General features: G+C 32.8%; 2 protein-coding genes across 2 annotated transcripts in view; both read left to right on the forward strand.

The window, feature by feature from the left end:
• Window positions 1–16,059, forward strand: part of LOC100374815 (uncharacterized) — a 35,172-nt gene extending 19,113 nt beyond the window's left edge. Inside the window, exons 3-4 of the mRNA XM_002731825.3 lie at window positions 9,611–9,743; window positions 12,763–16,059. Coding sequence (XP_002731871.1) covers window positions 9,611–9,743; window positions 12,763–12,848 — 219 coding nt within the window. The 3' untranslated portion in view covers window positions 12,849–16,059. The remainder of the gene's footprint in view (window positions 1–9,610; window positions 9,744–12,762) is intronic.
• Window positions 16,060–19,385: 3,326 nt separating this feature from the next.
• On the forward strand, window positions 19,386–23,655 carry LOC100374062 (tektin-4-like). The gene is made up of 7 exons (XM_006812816.3): window positions 19,386–19,449; window positions 19,604–20,194; window positions 20,543–20,613; window positions 21,222–21,365; window positions 21,850–22,072; window positions 22,549–22,703; window positions 23,172–23,655. The coding sequence occupies exons 2-7, from the start codon at window positions 19,619–19,621 to the stop codon at window positions 23,386–23,388; spliced, it is 1,386 nt and encodes a 461-aa protein (XP_006812879.1). The 5' UTR covers window positions 19,386–19,449; window positions 19,604–19,618; the 3' UTR covers window positions 23,389–23,655.
• The last annotated feature ends 248 nt before the right edge of the window (window positions 23,656–23,903 follow it).

Raw genomic sequence — 23,903 nt, forward strand, 5'->3', positions numbered from 1 at the left:
TTTTCCGTTCAACTGCGAGATCTCGCGAGATGCATGAAAGACGCACATTGAACGTCTGCCGCAAAAATCAAACGATTTGATTTTGAACTCAAATTTCTTTATTTTGTAGCTCATATCGACCGGCCGATCTTCGACAGAGGAATATTGCTTTCGAATACCCTCACTTAATCGGAATTGTCTGTCATCAAATGTGTACAGCACAATTATTAAGCTCGGAAATGCCCCCCAATATATTTTTGCGTTGAATCCCACATGATGTTTGACGCCACTACGACGCTATGACCTTTGTTTGTCCTTTTTTAGCTCCGCTGTCGACTTTGTCGAGCGGAGCTTATCATATGAGTGATTGTCCGTCGTCGTCCGTGTCAATGTTTTACTTTTTCGACTTCTTCTTGAAAACTACAAGCCTGAATGCTTTGATACTTGGTGTATATGTACCTTGGGTAGACCTCTCTCAGATTTGTTCATTTCATGATGATATCTTCAATTCTCTAATTTTGGTGAATATTTTTGTCATTTTTAGTAAAAAGTGATATTTTCAACTTCTTGTTAAAAACTGCAAGTCAAATTGCTTTGATATTACATATATAGGTACTACATGTGGACCTCTCTCAGATTTGTTCATTTCATGATGATATCTTTAATTCTCTAATTTTGATGAATATTTTTGTAATTTTTGGTAAAAAGTGATATTTTCGACTTCTTGTTGAAAACCGCAAGTGCAATTGCTTTGATATTACATATATAGGTATGACATGTGGACCTCTCTCAGAATTGTTCATTTTCTAATGATATCTTCTGTTCTTTAATTGCCATGTGCATTGCTAACAGCGGAGCTATCTCAGCCGACAGGCTGCTTGTTTACGTTCGATTTCACGCATAACGTGTGATTCTCGCAGTGAACAGAAAATGGTCTATTGTGATACAGCTGATAATGTGACCTTAGGGTTGTAAATTGAAGTTCAAAATATCAGGATGACATACATGTACATACTATTTCTTTTCTGCGAACCAATTATGTTTTATTGCGAACCAATTATGTTTTATTGGTTATGTGTGCTATATGTGGTGGTCTGCTTGTGTGCCACTTTAAATAATAATAACTTTATTACACAACTGCACCATCAGTGGGTGCTGTATGGTAAGGATACAGATCAGAAAAAACAAACACAAATAAACAAAAACAACAAAAGTTTCAAAATTACAAACAAATCAAAGGGTATATATAAAATACGTATTACAATTAGGTTTTATAAATTGTATTTTTTAAGTATTTTGCAAGTGCAGTACTACTATTTATGATGCAAGTGAATATTAAATTTTGGTTAATTGTACTGCACATTTCTAATTTACAATCTTCTAAGAGGGTATTTCTTTCTTGAGTGAAGAAGCAACAGTCAAGGATGAAATGTTTTTCATCTTCTACAGTACCTGTGTTGCATTTTTTACACAATCTGTAATTTGCCTCCATTCTTGGAAATTTTCTCCTGCCCAATTCAATTTCCAAATTATGGTCACTAAGTCTAAACTTGGTAACCATTCTTCTCAAATTGAAGTCCTGAATTTCTGTTAAATATCCTTCAAATTCATATTCCATTTTAAACAAATTATACGTTCTTAGTTTGTTTCCTGATTTTCCGTTTTTTGGGACATGACTAAGTTGCTGATACCATGTTTGTATATATTTATTTTTCAATTTGTCTTCCAACAACTTTGTTAATTCAGCGATGTTTCCCATTTTATATATTTTATTTACTTCAGATAAGTCAGTATGTCCAAGAATTGTTTTAACATGTTTTATCCAGCTTGAGTTTGAGGACACTGTTTCTTTTAGTGCACTTTTTAGAATATGATTTTCAGGTAACAATGACAATCTGTGCCAATATTTAATTAGCGATAAAGTTGCCTTAATCCTTATAGGAATTCTACCAATTTCGCCTCTTATGCCAATCAATGGTGTTACTTTACTAACACCTAAAATAAACCGGTAAAAGTGGTTGCATGCTTGCTCCAAGTAATTGTTTTCATTTGTAATTTCATTGGCCCAAATCTCTGACCCATATATAACAAAATTGGAGAGATGAGTTGATCAAAAAGTTTAAGGCTTAGTTTTGTAGAGATCATTTTATGATTTAGTATAGTGTGACGTATACTAAATAAAGCTTTCATAGCTTTATTTTTTAGGTTTGACTGATTTATTTTAAATTTACCATTTGGTGTGAAAATGGTTCCTAAATAACAAAACTCCTTAACAGATGTTATCTCTTCATTATTTATTTTGAAATTCATATTTTTTATTAAACGATTACTGTTGTTAAATATCATTACTTTAGTTTTTCTAACATTAACATTTAGGTACCATTTTGTACAATAATCATTTAGTTTGTTCAGACAGTTTTGTAGATCGTCCACGGACTCCGAAATAATTGCCAAGTCATCCGCATACTGAATGCAATTTAGGGGAAAAGTGCCAATCATGATTGGTTTATCTACATTCTCACCGAATATACCAGGGAGGTCATTCATGAAAATGTTAAAAAGCGTTGGTGAGATGTTGCACCCTTGTTTGACACCACTTGTTGGATGAAATCCCTTTGTGATACCACTGTTTAGCTTTACTTTATATTCTTGATCAGTGTACATTGATTTTATTATGTTGTAGAAATTGCCATTTATGCCAGTTTTTTGTAATTTTAGAAATAAAGCATCTCTTGAGACACTGTCAAATGCTTTTTTTAAGTCTACAAAACAGCTGTATAATCTTTTATATTTAGCACCAGTTTCTTTTTTTCCATACAGTGTTTTTTCCACTGCTGTCTTCAGAAGAAAAATTGCATCACTTGTGCGTCTGTTTTTTCGAAATCCAAATTGTACCTCATTCATTAATTTGTTTTTCTCCAAGTGGTTTGTTAATCTGCAATTCATAATGCCTGTGAATAATTTTGATAGACAGTTGGATATAGCAATTGCTCTATAATTGGATGGGTTCGATCTGTCACCTGATTTGTGTATTGGTACTAAGATGGTGGATTTCCAACTTGTTGGATACGTGCCACTCTCCAAAATAAAATTGAATAATTTTCGTATACATGGAATTAACAGACTATTTTTTGTTTTTAACATTTCATTTGAAATACTGTCTTCTGCTGTTGATTTTTTGTTTTTTAAATTTTTAATAGCTTTTTTAATTTTATTATATGAAATAACATTGTTTAACTCATGGTTAGATAATTTTGTATCTTCTAATAATTTTAGTGATTGCTTAAAATCAGCATTATTGTTGTTATTGTTATATAGTTTACTGAAATGATCTAGCCACTCATCGCTATTTATAGTTACAGGAAATAGAAAAATAATTGTACTAAATCTAAACCTATCTACTGTGCCTATATTTTTTATGAAACTCAAACTGTTATTTTATGCAAATTAGTGTATATCTATTTTTATACGAATTACCCTCATTCCACTCACAAAAATGAATTTGTTTATTTTTTTCCATTGATGGATGGAGTGGATGCATAACCATAACTCCTAATTTTAAAGGAATCTACTATTATGACTATTAACTCACAATAAATGGTCATTCTTGACTATAATATAGTACCGATAGTCCATTTTGGAAATAAAATAAATATAAATAAAACTAAAACCCATTATTATACATAGTACAGGTCACCGTAACGCCATACATTACAGCCTGCCGTAATTTTGCGATATTTTACGGGGTATTTTCATCCTACCATATTAGGAAATGCGAATTCCAAATATGGAATCATTAAGTGCGTAAGCTTCCTCTCATAATAAAAACAAACATGGCTGCCACCGGAGTTTGACCGGACTCCACACAAAAAAGTTTGCTGATTCTGTTCTAAACATTTTAGATTTTGGCATTCCCAGGGTGTATCTTTGGAAGGAAAAGATGTATAGTAATAAGGTTATTATGAAGATACTTCAAAGTATGCACTCAGTCTGTACGTACGCTGCGCAACAACCTGCGCTGCACATCAGTCGATACTCCAGTTGTACTGTCCTTTGAGGTATTCTCGTAATAACCTCATAGTATTAGTCAATTGCTGACACAAATATACATGTACACTTAGTGTTTGTAAATAAAATACCTGTTTTAATAAGGATAAGAGTGATTTAGCTGCAGTATTAAAATTCATTTCCAACTGTCTTAAAATATCCTAATAATTAAGATCTTAATGTTTTCAACTTTTAATTTAGGGTATATAAGTTTTAATACACAAATCTAATGTTCTATGATAAATAAATTATAGTCGCCTTTTATCAACTTGCACATAATGTCTATACCAAAGCTCATTAATGTCACATTAGTATTTCTCCATTTTGAAATATATGACGATTGTTTCATAATATTTTATTTAACTGTAATCTTGAATGCAATAATGTTTATATTTAGTAACCATTATTCATTGATGCATTCATTTCCTGCTTAGTACTCTGATTGATATATGGCCTTTATCAAATCTGATCTCATCATAGAAGACTGCTGACATAGTCTTAATGACACAAAAAAAGAAAAAAAAAGCTTTTAAGGTCTGAACAAAATTGTGTTTCTGGTGAGTGTTTGCACCCCAAAAAACTCGAGTACCAATTTTATTTGTTAAAACTGCACAGCGCCCTCTGTTGACAAAGTGATGATGCCTGCAAAATTTGTTGTATTGCTTCACCACCCTAAGGTTAATGGAAACTTGATAAGAAATTTGCTATCACATTTATTTAAAAAACATGATATATATAAATCCATGTTATGAGCTATTTTTAGTCCTATATAGTCTGAAACGTAATTGACTTGTGTTTATAGTTCCATGCATCCATCTTTGCCTGGCCAATGTCCATATTCTTAACCAATTTACATACAGAGACACATAGATATACACACGCACTTCAAATTGTTCCCTTGCACTTTTCCCTTACATTTCCCTAGCTATTAAGTTTAAAAAAAATTTTTTTTCAAAATATCATCAAACATTTCTCAGGCATGCCTAGACAAACACAATATGGCTGGTTGCATTACAAATGCAGAATTGATGTTGTTGTTTTTTTGGCATTTTAATAGATTCAAATTAGCATCCATTTTCTGTCACACTTTGACTGATTGTTTGAAAATATTGTATAAAAACAATGTGGTTTGCATGTGTTCATCAAGTTTTTGGTTGAATTTATTGAAATTTACATCCTTTCATTTGTGTCCCCAAATGTCAGTTCAATCAAATCCTATTCAGGGATGTATTTGTTGATGACAGATCACTCAGACATCATTTTTAAGTAATGTTACTGCTATTCATTTTAATAGAATATGATATGCTTTGTTGACTTTTTACCATACACTCCCCTCTGACAGTAATAACTTCCTTTATCTCCATGCATTCATCAATCATTTTCTTCAAAACTGTTTAGCAAGATTAATTGCTTTCATATTGCTATATATGCAGATGCTTTGGGTGCTTTCCACTGAGTTGTTCTGTCTCTGATTACATATATGGAGCATTTATATATATTCAAATTGTTTGTTTTTTTCAATCCAGTAAATTGTTTCTGTCTGTTTTCGGTACTTTCGACTTAATTGTTTAAAATATGAAATAATTGAAACAGTTATTTTTTTTCTTTTCAATTGATCAAAATCTAAGCAATATATAATGTTAATTACACTAGTGATCTGGAATACTATAATACTATGAACATAATTGGAATCTTTGAAATTATAGCCTCTATATGTGTGTATATTTGTCTATGCATGTACATGTCTGTCTGTTCCATCTTTATCCCAAGATTTCAATGAAACATGAAACATGAATGCCCTGGGACAAAGCACAGATCTTATTAGGTTTGGGGTGAAATCCATGCATATTTATTACATAATTTGCACAAATTGTGTCATGTGACCTCATTAATATGCATAGCTGTAATATCTTAACCACTGTTGAAGATAAGGATGTGCAACTGATGCTATAATAAGGCATTGCCCAAGAAATATTAAGTAATTACTTATCACATGACCTTGTGACCTCATTAGTATCTCAAGCACTGTTGGACGATGCAGCCAGTACAATGTTGAAGAAATTGAACAAGAGATGTGACATCAGATGGTCATATGTTACCTCATTAATATGCATAACTGTAATATTTCAATATGTTTTAGATAGGGACATTCGGCTAACGAAAACATCAAACGAGAGATATGACTAAATGTACCAGATGACCATATATGGTTATGGAAGGACTTTTGTAAATACCACACTAGTATAAAGGAATCATGTAAACACCACATGTAGCATAATAATTGACTTTTGTAAACCCCACACTAGTACAAATGATTCTTGTAATATCGCACTTAGTACAACAGAATCATGTAAACACCACACTTAGTACAACAGAATCATGAATCATGTAAACACTACACTTAGTACAAAGGATTCTTGTTAACACCTCACTTAGTACAAAGAATTCTTGTTAACACCTGGCTTAGTACAAAGGATTTTTGCAAACACCTCACTTAGTACAACAGAATCATGTAAACACCACACTTAGTACAACAGAATCATGAATCATGTAAACACTACACTTAGTACAAATGATTCTTGTAAACACCACACTTAGTACAACAGAGTCATTTAAACACTACACTTTGTACAAAAGATTCTTGTTAACACCTCACTTAGTACAAAGGATTCTTGTAAACACCACACTTAGTACAACAGAGTCATTTAAACACCACACTTACCGGTAGTACAAAGAATTCTTGTGTACACCCTACTTAGTACAACGGATTCATGTAATTATCACACTTAGTGCAATGAAATCATGTAAACATCACAAAGAACTCTTGTAAATGTAAATTTTGGAAACGTTATTTCGATTTTAGAAGCTGGTTAAAATTCTTCTTTTGCACAAATGCTCATTTATTCATTTGTTGATTCAATTCAAGATGGTGGAATCACAGTTGTTTTTAATTCATATCATATTGTTTGTCAGACCAGATTCAAAATGGGCAACTGCTGGCACATTTCAGAATATTCCACAAACTTGAGAACTCACAGGAACTATGTAATGCAATTGCTTGTTCTTATATTTTGAGCTCTTTGAAAACTAATAAATTAAAGACCAAAATTTCTTCATGGAAACCAATGCAAAGTAAATAAAATGAGTTTATATACCGGTAGATTTAAATTATTTTTAATTAATCCAATGTCATCTGATCTATTTAAAATGTGAATAGTCAAAACAATTCATGAGTTTTTTTTCTGAAGAATATTTAAATGCAAAATAGTTTTGATTCAATTAAAATAATTCTAATTTGTAATTAATTTCTAATTAAATATTTGTCCTAAACAATTATCATTAGCTTCTGTAATTTCCATTGAAAGACGACCCTCCATGCCTCTAAAAAATATATATACTGCTTATCGAATAAAAAGAGTTAAATTGAATCAACAGACACTATGTTCCACTATATTGGAATCAAGGAAATCAAACAATTCTGCTTTTCCACAATATTGGGTTTTATTGAGTCAGGAAATCACATTTTCTTGGTTCAACAGCAAAACCAATTAAACTAATGGGCCATGTGTGGTTCTTCAATCAGTTCCTCTCTGTGTAATAAAATTATTTGAACATAAGTCATCCATTTATCGCACGTCTCCCATTTATTGCATTCCCATATTGCTTGCATCATAAGTTTTCAGTTCATCACGCATATTAGCAAACGTACCACACTGGGGTTTGAGTGGACTATAGCTAGCTTAAATCACGGTAATTCTTTCGACTATCAAATAGCAATAAAGGAGTTATTTCTTGTGAGAGCAACATTTATTCGAAATAACAGTTTGTATATAAGTTCTGAACTACACATCCTCTTTCTGTCAAGGATTTGAAGCAAAAGTACATTTTTTCGGCTTCAACATTTTTCTCTTGATTTATAAACTTTAAGGCAGTTTACACTATGTAAGACTGATCTAAAGTTAGCATTTTGTAAAAAAAACTTTTTACTTTATTACTCAACATAGTCCTTTCATATAATGACTTTGCTCAGTGTCTGCATGCTGATTGGTTGACAGATAAGGCTGTGTAAATGACCCTAAACAAGGTGACTTTATGAGCTCTGAATATCACATGATCCTGATAATAGTAATTCATTCTCACCTTTTAGCTCACCTTTGAATGCAAACATGTTGACATGTGTTAATGTCATTTTATCATCAATCAAGGAACAAACATAACATCTTTGTGCGTAGCCGTCCAAAAACGGGGACTATTAGTTTACATCTACACTTGGTCAGTTTCCACATCATTCATTTCTAAATTATGTGGCACTGAATATAAAGCAAAATCAAAGGTGCTATATGTTAGCTGCTGGCAGAATTACTTCAAAAAGCAACATTTATGCAAAAATAACACTTCAGAATCAGATTTTCGTCATATTCCTTGCCAATTAAAATTTGATTTGAAAATACACTATTTCTACAGAGAATGAATAACAAATGCAATAATTAGTTATGGCAGATATGTACATGTACTATTATGTATTATTTCCCACAATACTCAAAGGTAAGATTAAAAAGTAAAGAAAACTTTAGGTAATATGCTGTAAAATAACTAATTTTCACTGGGTTTAAATTTCACTGATTTAACATTTCAGACATATTCGGTGAGTTTTAAATTCACAGTTTTATCATTTAGATAATGTGTTCTGTGCTCAATTTTACATATTCACTGGGTTTTAATTTAGCGCATTTTCCAGTCAGCGAAATAAGCAAAAGTAAAACTCATTGAATAATTAACCCTTTTACAGTCCCCCCTCAATTGTGTACCCTTTAACGAGATTTCAAAATTTGCTTTCATTGAGCTGTTTTAATAAGAGCATAATATACGTTGATTTTTACAAGTTTGTTTTTGAAACATTGTAATATTAACGTGTATAGTTCCAGAATTCAACACTTTCTTTTTGTAGACAATACCAATAAATACAAGGCTACATTATGTTTTTTTATTCTTAGTTTAACATCAGTCTTTAGGGCTTAGGCTGATTAAAACCTGATTCAGGTAGATTGTCATTGGATTTTTTTTTTATCTTATCGTAAGTAAATAGTTGCCTCCAACCACATCTGACACAATACAAATGGAAATCACGTTCTTAGGCTTTTGTCGAATATAGAAACAACACATATGCATGGAGTGATTGGCTGTTGATCAAACAAGATTTGAATGCAATTTTTATAGAGGTTACTGACCTGGGAGGGGGGGGGGGGGTGAGTGTCTGCCTATGTCAAATTTTAATCAGATTGCCTATGGCTTGGATTAAAATGAAACTCTGCTTTTATAATCACCCATGTCTGCTAACATGAAAAATAAGTTGACTAAATAATAATACAGGTTTATTAATTATTAAATTCAATATATTAATTATTATATTCAATATAATCATGAAAAACAAAATGATTATCAGTTTCTAAAACATTTTTAATAATTCTAAATTAGTGTTTATTAGGAATGGTATACAAAAATATAGAATGACAAACCATTTAGGGTTATTTATTTATTTGTTTGTTTATTTATTTATTTGTCATTTTTTTATTTTTGTTTACAGTTAGACTTTGTTCAGCGTCCATCCTGGCAGGCACAGATCTCAGGACAAAAAATCTGGACTCTGATTCCTCCCCCTGAATGTGAAGATGTGTGTAAGGAATCCATGAAGGTTACTGTTAATAAAGGCGATATAAGTAAGTACAATTCTGTGAAGTGTTTCAATTGATGAATACCCTGAAGACTTATAATTCACTCACGATATTGAAATGACATTATTAACCTATCCTGCTATTATAGCCAGTTGTAATATAAACTTGTTAATCAAAACTTACAAGTGATTGTAAACTCATGCTTATACATGTTGCTTTTGTTATGTACAGTATAATTAAAAGTTTAATACACTATTTGAAAAGTGTGGTATAATATTTGAAGATAGCACTATATACATAAAGTCAATTTAAGTGAGAGGAATCCAAGTGACAATTTTGTGAATTTGTGAAATCTTTACCTCATTTTTGCCTTCAACCAAAATAAAAAAAAAAATAGTCTAAGAATAAATTTTTTAATTTTCTATGAAAAATAATATTTTAATGACAATTTTAAATAAAAAATTTAAAATTCTTTTGCGCATCAATTTGGGATTTGGAAAACAAATTCATTAGAAAATTGTAATACCTCATTTATCTTGGCATGATATTATAAATGAAAAAAATACATGCTTGCAAATACATGTATTTTATATTGCTTGGCTTATAAAATAAGAGAAAGAGAATGTTTAAAGAGACACTGATATAATAATGTTATATCTTCAACTCTCAGCATCTTGATCAGCTAGATTTTTAGGATTTAACATTAAGATAATATATCTGTTATAAATATAACTGTGATATTGTTAAACTCATCTTTCTGTCAAGCATGTACAGCCCTTGAAATTACAGATGTATAATCTTCTTATCTTAAAGGGTATACCTTCTTTGACCGAGGCTAATAAAACAGTGTAATATGCAAATATGTTGCAGTTTTTGTAGTCATTTAAATGTCAACAGTGGGGATTTCTTGCATGTTTCGCCACACTTTCGGTGTGAATGCCTGAGAATGATATATTTTGTTTGAGATAAGTATCAGTGCTACACTCAAGGTCTCATTCAGTGTAAATGCTATTGTCCATAAATAGATTAAGAAATGTATGGTGCACTTTCAGTTGTTTTCAACCTTGGTAATATTGTAATGTATCAGGCTATTTTTTCAGGTAGTGTAAATTATGGTAAATTCAAGTATTTACTATACTGAGAATATATAATCATTAACATTATCTCAGTGTCATGTCATTTTATAACACGCTGCTCATTGACAAGACATTTCGAGCGATTTCTGCCAATTTAAAAAAAAAAAAAATGTCAAACCAAACAAAAATAAAACTATTTATTGTATACCATGCTGACTGTCATTTAGTATATTGAATATAAATTTTATCTTGCGTTATGCAAGTACATTGCTAGTTAACCCAGCTTTATCTTGAGTTATGCGCGTACAATGCTAGTAGGTAACCCAATTTTATAGTATAGATACACAAGTCAGTCTCCCATTGAAGAGTAAGTGCCATTTGTGATGTGGTGATCCATTACTCACTGACCTATGTAGATTTTATGTTATTTCATGGATTAATTTTTCTGTTAGCACCATTGTGACTTGTGTTTTTTTTTCTTACTGTCATATTGTTTGGTACGGCTAACATATTGCGCACTGTAATAACTTATGTTGATACCACAGTCATCTAATGTACAAGGAATCTATATAGTAAATTTGCATTTATTATATATTAATATGTAATATGTATACCTTTCCTATGAATTTGTGCACTCTAGTGACAAAGCACAATGACCATTTTAACTTGCAAAAGTATGTAAGAACCATGTGAGCATGGCCATTATTTGGCATTTTCAATATCTGGCATATATATCAGTCATACATGTAAGCTGTAACAACTTGAAATCATTTAAGCTGACAACAATATTGGTAATAATTCTACTTTTCAATTTAAAGTTTAGAATCAAATTATACAAACTCACAAAATAAAAATAGGATAAAATCAAATTTTATGAAATGAGATCAAATCTTATGATCTATTTTTTTCATATACAAATAACTCAAATATCATTGGGTGAGTGGAAGCTTGAACCAAATAATATTTACAATCAAAAGAACTGGTAGCATAGTGGTTGTCGCATCAAACTTATGATCAGTAGACCCAAGTTCAAATCCTACCTTAGGCTGAACATTAAATGGTCAACCCCTACCCTGGGTGAGTGTACCACAGACTCAATGGGAAGGCCAATTCCACTGGCCGAGATTCATTCACTAACAAATGCGACTTTGGGGGGAAATCTTGGTTAAGGTCCGCAGGTGCTTGTGTTCGACCGAGCCTGGTTGATGCCAGGATAGTGCATTAAAGTTGCCATTTGACAGAGAGATGGCCACACAGCCCTGTCAAGTAGTCGCAAACATTAATATGACTTCTGTGGCAAAATGCAAAATGTGTCAGCACTAGCACTTGCAATGTGCACATACAAAAAAAAAGTCAGGAGAGACAAAATTGGCATTCAATTGTTGCCTGGCACAAAAAAAATTTAATAAAAAAAAAAAATATTTCATTCAACATTAAGTTTATTGTGAACAAAATCATAAAAAAAGGTAATACCATACACTCTCAAAAGACACTGATTGTAGGATTCTACCGTTAATAATAGATAAGATATTTGTTCAGCATGCATGCTACAAATTACGCTGCTAGCACTTCACGGATATCAATTCTGAGCAATATCAATAAGATTGTCCCAATTTTCACTCCAATCAATTGCTGCTTCAATTCTTGGGATTATCAGAAAAAAGAGACCAGTCTACATCTTTTGTCTGTTTTAACACATCGTAAGATCTAGTTAATAACATATACAAAAAAAAAAGTTTTCTCTATTTTCATATCATCTTATTCTAAGCCACAATTATTTTATTCATCAGGTTTTCAAAAATCTGATAAATTATTAGATGTATTTTAAGTCTATAGGCGTACGTAATATATACACTATACGTAGGTATACATGTATATCTCATTTCCTGTGTGCTATTTGTCTGCAAGCAATTAATAACACGTCTCGAGATGTTTTCATCACCTTTTGAAATTTTTACTAAATGATATACCTTTTTTTTTTTTCCTAGTTGTAGTCGACACCAATATTTGGTACCATTCAACATATGTCACTCCAGGGGAGATCAGCATAACCATTGGATCGGAATATGATTGAAGAAAGAAAAATTACCTTGACAACAAAGAAATTATTTTATCATAAGAGAGATACTCACATGTTGACGTTATATATATTATTTTCCATAGCCTAGTAATATATGGTAATATCACATATTAAATAACTTATATTTATTTATTATATTAGAAATAGTTGTTATCAATCTTTCAATATTTCTTTTCTGTTTATTTTGTTGAATAGTGAAAAAACAATGCCATGTATATTGTGTTATTAGGCTAAAAAAAAAAAAGTTTTTGATCAACATGTTTTCTAAAATCAACATGCCCAGGTGGCTTTTTATCTCCCACAGACTACATATCAAATCAAGACATTTAATGTAAGAATGGTCAAAATTATGCAGGTTTATTCTGTTAATAGTGATAAATGTGGGGATTAAAGACGATGATTTAATGTGCTCTACCTATCACATGTTGATTGCTACAAAATCAATACGACATCAAGCACGTACCTTACATAATTAATTCATTATATTTAATTGATTTTAAATAATTAAACAAGGCTGTTTGAAAGTAAAATATTGAATGAATCCGTATATACCGGGGGTAGTACTGGAATTAATTTAATGTTATTGATTTTATGGTTCAGAGCAGTGTAGTTTTTAACTATACAGACAGTGCAATGTCTGCTAGTAGTTGCAGTCTGGAATCAATTACACGTACCTGTGTACTGCATTGAATGGTTCTGAATTTATATTATGCTTGATGTGTGCAATACAAGTTGAGAAATACTGTTATCAGAAAAACTGTAAAATAAATATGTTCTTCAATTTACTTTCTTATAAGTATGTAAATGTTGAGCAAAAATCAGATGAGAAATCCTCGTTATATATGGTAAGAAAATATCTTGAAATAAATAATGATTTTACATTTGAAACAAAAGTGGTGAAAGTTTGAATCTTTCCATATATCCACTATATATTTTCTTGACATGACTACATGTATTTGTAAACCAAGTTTTAAAAAACACACTGACATATGTTTTATCAATGCTTGTTTCACTAATATTGAACATCAACAGACTACGTTCTAATACATATACCTCATAAATTTGAATTTTGATCACAATTTACGACAAGGATTCCTTATTTGAATTTTGCCGACAAATTTCTGTTTATTCTTCCTCATTTACACCCTGTATGATATAGTGTGCATTAAATTATTACTCTTATTTACATTTACACCTCGATTTAAAGCGGGGAGTCATCACCTGCGCATGTGTCAGATGGCGTGTCATTGTTTACAAACAATCGTCTACCTATGAGCCTTTGCGTTTTTAGCGTGTGTTATTATCGTCGTTTGGGACTCGATTCCCCCGTGTGCGCAGGTGACGACCCTCTCGCTTTAATCATTTATATTTCTTTATATTATACTAATAGATTCATTGTAAGTAAGTGGTATATTGCGATAATGATTCCAAATTTCATCGTATAGTTTCAATTAATTGAAGTTAGGTAAAATGCTTCTTGTTGGGTTATAGCTTTATTATAAGGTCTATGAACGAATGTGTACATATAACTGCTCTAGATATGTAGTTACTGATATAATGATAATATTCTAATCTCATATTTTTATATTCCAAATAAAAGTTTTATTTGTGTGTGTGATTAAAAAGAAAATTATATCTGATCTGTGTCGGAGAGTCATGGTAAGTCGATGGAATGCAGGTGAAAACATATCCAATACTCTTTGTCCCCCTAATCTGGAACTCTGAATTGTTTCAGGTTTCGGCTGTGCATGCATGTGTGCATCTGTCATAATTTCCCAGACATGCCAGGACCAATTCTTTTCAAAAGTGGCCGTATTGGCCTGCTTTGTTGAGCTTTCATTTACCGGTGGCTTTTTTTGTTCTCATAAACACCAAAAAACAGCAATTGAACATGTCATTGACTGTTTCTCAGGTGTAGCTGATTCAGTTATATTCAATCTTTTTGAACAACTCACATTTTGTTTTTCATTTGAAATGGCCAACTGGCAGCCATGTTGGTTTTATTTTTATATTTTCTTATCTTATCTTTTCTGATATGCCTTGATGGTTTTTGTTAAAAGTTACTACAAAGTCATATTTTTACTAACCAAGGCCATATTATTTCTTGTTCAAAGACGGGACTGTGTCATTGAGTATTTTATTTTCCAAACTAAAGTAGTTATGTAGTTTTTATTCTTAACTGAATTCATTGAAAATCAAAAGTTTCCTCTGAAATCTTAAAAATGTCCTAACCAAGCTTGACTATTTTGATGCCTTGAAAATGTCTAAATTATGAGAACATTTTTGTGGAGTTCTTGTGGAAACCTCTGAAAATACAGAAATGTCTGCAGTTTGAAACCAATTACCATATATTGGATCTATTGGAGGTGCATATGAAAGTAAATGACAGAGGTCTGTCTGTGGTCAAATTATGTAATTTTTTAATGATCCAGTTTACAAAGGCAATTCATGTTTTATATATGTGCACTATTATTGAAGACTCCCTTTTAATAAAGCAAATATGGTATGCTAATTTATTTACTATAACAGTTACTGTGATTTTGATCTTAACTGCGTAATTGTTTGTTTTCTGCAGGTCATAGGTCAATTAAGATGTCAAGTAGTAAATAATGTGATTGCATATTTTAAGAAATGTTCACAATTTGTGTAAGTTTTGAGATTAATTCATTCAAAGGGGTAAGATAGTATGAAATGAGACGTATAGGAACCCTGTATGCAGAAGTGAACTTCATTTAATAACTGATACATGTATTTGGTAGCAAGTTGTGGTGATCTAATCAAAATTAAACATTATTATCAGTAAAATAATATTATGGTGTAGGTAACACCCGATGGCTAAAAGTACAGTTTAAGCAGTCTATAATGATATAATATAGTGGTTGCCTGTGCATATTTGTGTAGTTAGGTAATGTATAGATTAAATGGAATGTACTTCCTGTCATTATCACCATTAAGTGAGAACTAATGAATCTTTGGACAGATTTCATTTAAAATTATGAAAAATCAAATAAGCATGGTGAGAATACACCAGTTGTTGGCTTGTAGTCTAAAGTTTGTCTTTATTGCATTGCTATGTAATTATTGGCTTTTTAGTTAATATCTATAGTGCTGTCATATCCCGAGATGATGTTTAAATATATATGTATCAATTACCATATATATGAATTATGATGTGATATTAAAAATATTTAATTTGCTATGTGAATATGATATTGTGTGTATTACTTTTTTGTGGATGTTGACATCCAAGTGAATTGATAATTGATGTAAGTTGGTGTAATAACATTTGGTGATGTCATGAAGTAAATGGTATGAAATTGCAGTGGGTTTTCAGGGTTTTCATTCAATTTGGCAGTTGAACAGTTTTTTTCAGTATCTGGCCATGTCTCACAGTATAAATTATGAGTGAGGAAAAACTGTTATTTTGTTCTTGTCATTGCCTGAACTGTTCATTTTGTTGAGTGAAATCTGACAAACGTTGCCCCACAATTTTAATCCTGAGAAATGATTGAGTTGATAACTGAATGTTGTGGCTGAACAAGAACATACTGCAAGAGATACGCTTAGTTTACATTGACATAGAAATATATCATTCATGTCACATTAGGGGGCATGGCATAAAGAGACTAATACTAAGGGAAATAATTTAACATTTCTACCATGGCAACTTGAATGGACCTCATGTTGTTTTCTGAGGCCTAATATACCTGCTAACTTTTCACAAACCTCAGTATGGTAATATTTTAAACAAAAGTCCAACAAACATAAATCAATGCCGAATTATTCAAATTAATTTGCATATTATAATATGTGTAAACTAGTTAATCTGCATATATTATATAAAAATTTCCCAATTTATTTAGTCGGTGAAAATACTATAATCTGAATAGAGGGCGCTGTTAACAAATTGGTGGAAATAAAATAGATGGATTAACACTAGAGGGCACTGTTCGAATAAAATGCCCGTAACTATCACCATGGAGGTAGAAAAGAGATCTTTTCTACCTCCATGCTATCACTAATCACGGCGGTACCTTCATGCGATAATCGACAATTTATCACAGAGAAACAGTGTGATTTCACTGTGGTAATTAGTGATAACCAAAGCTGTCAAACGTGACAGCATTGTAAAAACATCTTTTCACCTAAGTGAACACACAAGTGTATTTATTCATAACACCCTGATAACATCCATTCCAATGAACACACTGGCAGTACATAAAAACACAGAAAAGAAAAACAAAGGCACCGAGAAAATCCAAAAAAGGGAAGATCATCGAATAATGTCCATATCTAAAAGTTGCTGTATAAATTTTAAAAGAATGATTCGCAAATATTGGTCAAAGCATGATTACGCACACAGTAGCGATAGATCAAACCATGATGACCAAATATTAATAATACATAATAAACGACGAGATAAATACTACCCACGGGGCAGGGGAGCGGTCGTCCCCTCGGAAAAAATGCTGAAACCCTTTGTGTCGGCGAAATTTGCCCCTCAAAATGCAGGAAATAGCGTTTCAGAGCGTCTAGATTTGAAAATTTTTAATGGGGAGCATGCCACGGACCCCCTAGTAAGGTCGCGGCTTCGGCGCGAGGTTGGTGAGCAGATCTCACCCCCTGCAAAATTCTGATAGAATGTTTCTGTGTTGGGCATCGACAGGGCAAGACATCACAAAATGTTCGAGTTTGATTATGAAGTATGATGATAATATAGTTTTACCGTGACGGACCTGAACATACTATTTGTGTTACCTAGAACCCTGTTCCTCGACAGTTATCGATATGTGCATTGTTTCTATATAATCTGAGTATATCTGTACTCGAGTACCAGTCTGATCTAGGCATATAACAATCCTATTTTGGGTTTCTCGCAGAATGGACGTTATATACAGTATACTGTCAATAATAATTATAATACGTGTTTTATATAGATATTTAATGCCCACTGAGAAACACATAGATAATTATTTGTTGGTCTACCTTATATACAGACAATATAAGTATTTCACAATTAACTACGGCAGTTATGCTCACGTAAACAAAACGATGAACGATTTATAAAAAGTGGGAAAATGACAATCGTGATTATGTCATCGCTTTTTAAAATTCAAATTGTATGATTAGATTGAAATTTTTCAAATTCGTGAATATTGATTAAGTCACGTGTTTTGGATAAAAGTACGGGGCTATCATGATTTGGACGCAGTCGCTACCTACCGCACACTCTCCGCATATCATTATATCGACACCAGACGTTTTAACATAAAATCTGAATAAATCGGATACCATCTCGAATAGAAACCATGCATAAGTAGTGGAACAGCTACGCACCCTTTTACGACTCGCTATGGCTGGGCGTTTGAAGATGAGTTGAGATGAGTCGGGCTTAACATGGGCTTATATATATCAGCACATGATCATATGACGAGTCACCAGAAGATTTTTCGGGCAGGTCTAGGCGAATTCAAATTTTGCACTACTGGTCATGTTTTTGCACAGTATGCAGTGCATTATTGGAAAGAATTTTCCAATATACTAGTACTCAATGGAACGCTATCATTTACCAAAGTCCATACTGCATAAATTATATATAATTGTTTAATTGTTTTTAACAATGTCAGGATTCAAGTTCGTGTCAATAATGTACGACTTATTCATCACATTGCACCAAGCAAAATTATGAAATATGAAGAAATAATATCACCATAGAAACCAGTGTAACTTGAGAATTTCGACCATTTGTTATGATATTTATTATGCATGTATCACAAAATATAACTTCCAATGAAGAGATGGTTGTCAAAATACATACTGGGAAGTTACTATGTGCATGTTGGACAATGATTCTTTCGAATATCTGAAAAACAAAACCAAGGGCCATCCGCGTTGATTTCAAGTGTTATCAGTTTCCATAGTGCACAATGTTATTGAATAAAAGCCTGGATACTTCTTATCAGAAATCTTACAGAAGTTAGATTTAGCAAAAATGTTAAATGCTCTCATAATTACGATCTTGTGAACATTCTTCCACAATCTGATTAAAATCCGATTTTTTAAATAATATTTTCAAATATAAACAAAAATAGATAAATTAAAAAATATTAATCAGATTGGTTCTTCTTTATCTGTTCTTTGAAAGTCATAATTTTCATCTCAACATTTTGCACATAGTTCCATGTATTCTGAAAGAATATACACAATTTCTTAGTCAACTCACGGTTACTAGTAACCGTAGCCAACTTCAGTTTCTGAAATTGGAAAACATGTGCTCGTTTTGCGACAGGTGGCACACATTGAAATGTTTACTGTGATTGCCTGTCTGCAAGTCGGATGGTGCACTTGCCGGAAAGTTCTTCTTTTTTGTTTACGTACTTCTCGACTCTAGAAGGTGATGGCGCACTTTGTCGCTAAGGAATAATTGCTAGCCAATCACAGCGCCAGTGATTCATGACATCACGGAGTAGAACAAAAGAACGGTATCTCCCTGACAACCACAAACAAACGTTCCATATGCATATCGCGAGGTGCCCTAGGAACGTACACAGTTTATCACTCTCTGACGTTCTGTTGCTGTTACTTTATCCACCAGGTTTGTCCAATTAATTTGAGTTTACCTGGATTTTGGTCATTCATTTCCTTCTTAATAGTTGCTTAGTCTACAGGGAGGCATTTCCGTCGAATTATTTACGCTAGCTTGTTTTAATCAGTGGAAACATAACGGTCATTTTGCGATTTCTTCCTAGGTTAGACAAATCAACATGGCCGACGCTGGAGCTTTGTTGCTATCGAGAGAGCGAACTCCTCCAATGCCGACTCTACCGCTGCGATCGGGAACCCTGGCTGAAACCGAACTGGCTCAGAGTGTTGCGAAGCTCAGTACATTGAACGACAGCGGTGTAACTGGTCTAGTCACCGGTGCTCCATCGTCACAAGGGTTCCGTTCGGCGAAACACACGCCTCAAGAATGGAACGAATCTAACTATCAGAAATATTACCAATCATTTTCTGATCGGGACAACGCCGAGAGAGTGAGACATGAATCGAAGAAGACTGCTGCCGAAACAGCGGCTCAGACACAGCGTACGCAACAGGACTCTACTAAGAAGCTGGAAGAACGTATCCACGATATACATTTCTGGAAAGAGGAGCTGAACAGAGAAATCGATGAAATCAGGAACGAAACTGATCTGCTTTGTGCACAGAAAAAGAGGTTGGAGAATGCCCTGGATGCAACTGATGTCCCACTTATGATTGCCCAGGATAACCTCAGATGTCGTGCCCGAAGACGAGAAGTCGATCTTGTACAAGACAACGTGGAATTGCAGCTAAACAAAGTATGTGTTATTTAAAAAAAATAATTTGTTAAGATGTTACCATGTGTTAATTAGTTACGAGTTCAATAACAAACTTGGTGTGCTATGAAAACTAGTCAATTCTATCGATCTAATCAGCTGGAAATAAAAGGTCTGTTCATCCACACACAATTGACTAAAAGAGATGCCATGGTTATGAACCAGCAGCTATATTGTCAGGCAAAGTAAACAAAACGATACGAGACAGCTATAACTTTTATGATTAAGGGCTCATAATACAGGCTTTCAGGATATCACTATTATTTGATGTTAGGTTCAACTTGTCTCAGTATATTTAGAGTAATTTATTTCTGTCCTTCTATGTTGCAGGAAGTGAGTATAATCATGAAAGTGCGAGATCTACTGCAGAGGACTATCGCCGAATCAGATAAACAGATCAAGTAAGTAGAATTCATCCGAATATTTCAATATACACCATACTGTATCATGTATTTATATGTAAGATAATTTGTGTTATTTAAGGTAGGTCATAGTTATGACCTGTACTGGTAATTTTGAGGAAATAATGGGTGCATGTCATTGTCATGGCAGTACTGGTGTACGCACACTATGTGTATGCACCGTTGCTCACCTTTAAAACAGTTTCCTAAGAGAATCTTAGAAATTGATGTTCTTTCAAATAATTTCCATGGTAACAAGCTCTTGTTCTCTAATCAAATTTTATTACCTTATTAATGACACATTGACACTAGAATGGAATTATTCAGTGCTTAGGAAATACTAATTATCTGAATCATACCAAGTTTAATATTTTTTTAATCATCCCCGAGGGGATGGAAAAAGAGAGAAAAATAACAGTAAAATGTAGTGAATAATGCTAAGCAATGAACAAATTCTAATAAGTTTTGAAGAGTCAGTGACATTCATAACATTTTAAAATTTAAACATCAGAAATATCATGTTAACAAATTAAATTTATTGCTCTAACAATTTGATGGTCCATAGTAAGTTGCTGTTATTAACCATTGATTTATTGTGTCTATGCCAGGTTGAACCGTGGTGGTAAGCACAAGTTGACCATGGATTGGTCAGATAAACTTGAGGCATTCAGACTTGATGAGAAGTGTGCCAGTTTGAATAACAACTCTACTGATATCCAGTATCATGAAGGATCTGCTAAATTTGAGGAAATGTAAGTAACACTCTTTTCCTGTTTCTGACCAACATCTGGTAACAGCTTAATTGTAGGTTAATAACCCTTTGAACGCAAAACTCAAATATTGTACCAAAAATGTAGATAGGCAAAATACATGGCAATCAAAAGGTTGTAATGTTGATGTTGTAGGTGGGCATGAAATTGTGTAGTTGTAATGTTGATGTGAATAATTATAAACTGTTTTCAGATAATAAAATCACAGATGCACCATAACTTTGCAGTTGCTACATTTATTTGTCAAAACTTGACACAAAATTAACAGGCAACGTGATTCATAATGAATTATTGGTAACCCATAACAATGTAAACAGTTGTCTCTCCAGTGTTACCGGTACTTTGGCTAGGTAGATGCCAGGTAACACAATATGTCGTCACCATCAGAGCAAACAGTGCCAGGACCACTACATGACTTACATGTACATACTATGATAATAATCGTTGTTTTTTTCTCACTCACCAGTGCTTCAGATCCAGAGTCATGGGCCAAATTCTCACATGACAACATTGTTAGAGCTGAACATGAACGCATGGCATCTATTCAACTTAGGAACTTGATTGATAATATCTTAACTGATACTTCCAATGATATGCGTGAACAGTGCAATACTGTGGACTCTGCCTTTGCCAAGAGAGTAGAGGAGGTCCATAATGCACTCACACAGATGCAGAACCATCTCAAAAAGGTGCGTTGCATAGTAATCAATATATTTATCACTTTTCACTGGAACTTCATTTCATATTTCAAATTTTTAATTAATTGTCAATTTTCACAAGGAAAATATAAAATGAAGAATGTGAATAACTATTTTATTAAAAATATACTACCACTATTAACTATTTTGATCAGATACAAATTGGTTGTGGTTTTGATAATGTGATTAAATAGTCACTTTCAGAGCATTATGAACAGACAATGGCAAGTGCTTATGTACTATTTATTCAGTTTCATTACATAACCACACATAAATCAGATTAGCAACATTAATTCCCAAGCTACTGACTATACAGATTAAGTTTAAAAATTTAAGAAACTTGAATTATTTCTACAGTATTTGGTTCATCTGATCAAGTCTGATTTATTTGTAAAACGTTGCCGTGTGAAAACTGCAGATATCGTATATTAACTACTGGTATAACACCTTGTGTCGTCCCATTATAGGTCATTGATGAAGTTGCCGACATGGAGAAAAATATTAATGATTTGAAGCAAGCCATCAAAGATAAAGAAGCCCCAATGAAAGTAGCCCAGACTCGACTTCACATAAGAACAGGCAGACCTAATGTTGAACTGTGCCGTGACCCTGCACAATACAAGTAAGTAAGACAGTAGTATTTTCGGTAAACATTGAAGCAGTCTGCTTGATAAATAAAAATTGATTTCACAGCCAAAATCAAGTATTGTATTTGGTCTATTAGAAACGCATACATTGTATACAAACTTACGTATATGAAAATACTTGTGTCATTCATGTAAGCACATGTGCTACTAATAGAGCAAATATGTTATTGGTATTCCTTAATGTTGCTGGTCCTGTTTTTCATGACATTCCACAATGTAGTTGAGTGTTTACAAAACGCTGATACAATATCAGATCAGTTATATGTCACATTTGTTGTGAACATAAAAAAATTGTTGGGGCAAGGTCATGGTTCACTGTACTATTGAAACCAATAAGGGTGTTGCTATTTCCAAATGCAATGTTCATTGTTTTCTTGCATTGACACTTCTGTACAGAGTAGCCTTACTAATTCTTTTTTTCTTTTTTTTTTCTTTTATTTAAGATTAATTGGTGAGGTTGGTGAAATTCAACAGTCAATTGACAACTTAACGCAGAGATTGGCAGACTCTGAAGCCTCTTTGAAAGATCTCATGGATACCAGGATGACTCTAGAAAAAGAAATCACTGTCAAGAAGAACAGCCTTTTCGTTGACAAGGACAAATGCATGACCACCCGTACACGTTATCCCACTACATCAAAACTTGTAGGATATCAGTAAGAACCAGACCAAAAAAAAAAATAGGACATCAACAAATAATTGTAATCTTAGGGTGCTGTTTTCAACTGTGAAAACCATGGGGGATAAATTTATTTGTAATTTAACTAAAAAGTATGACGGCATTGCCGATATCATGATAAACTGGACACATTTGTAGAGATTCTCAAACACATTGATAAGGATTTTTTTCTGTGAAGTTTGCATATTAACTATGCAACTGCCATTTATATATAAATCTGCTCAATAAAGTAATATGCTGAAAATGCAGTGGTGTTTTCTAGTCTAGTTTATGTTAGGTGTAGTGCAGAGTGGTAGGGTTAGGGGGGATTATATAAATTACCAAGTAGTGCCTCGATCAAGGCAACGTCTTTTTCTTTTTTAAAAAAAAGCTTTCCTTTGTTTTATTTACATGGCGTGCAGTGAAACTTAACGTTTATTTCAAATCAACTTTTTATTGCACCACCAGATTCCCGGTGTTCTCACTATTTTATACCCCATTGTCACTAATAATGCAA

Source organism: Saccoglossus kowalevskii, chromosome 8, assembly GCF_978046115.1.
Source record: "Saccoglossus kowalevskii chromosome 8, keSacKowa6.1, whole genome shotgun sequence".
Classification (NCBI taxonomy): Eukaryota; Metazoa; Hemichordata; class Enteropneusta; family Harrimaniidae; genus Saccoglossus; species Saccoglossus kowalevskii.

Coding starts and splice junctions, on each gene's coding strand:
- LOC100374062 (XM_006812816.3), top strand. CDS start 19,619: ATGGCCGACGCTGGAGCTTTGTTGCTATCGAGAGAGCGAACTCCTCCA. Junction 20,614..21,221: donor GAATCAGATAAACAGATCAA/GTAAGTAGAATT, acceptor TGTCTATGCCAG/GTTGAACCGTGGTGGTAAGC. Junction 22,073..22,548: donor TGCAGAACCATCTCAAAAAG/GTGCGTTGCATA, acceptor GTCCCATTATAG/GTCATTGATGAAGTTGCCGA.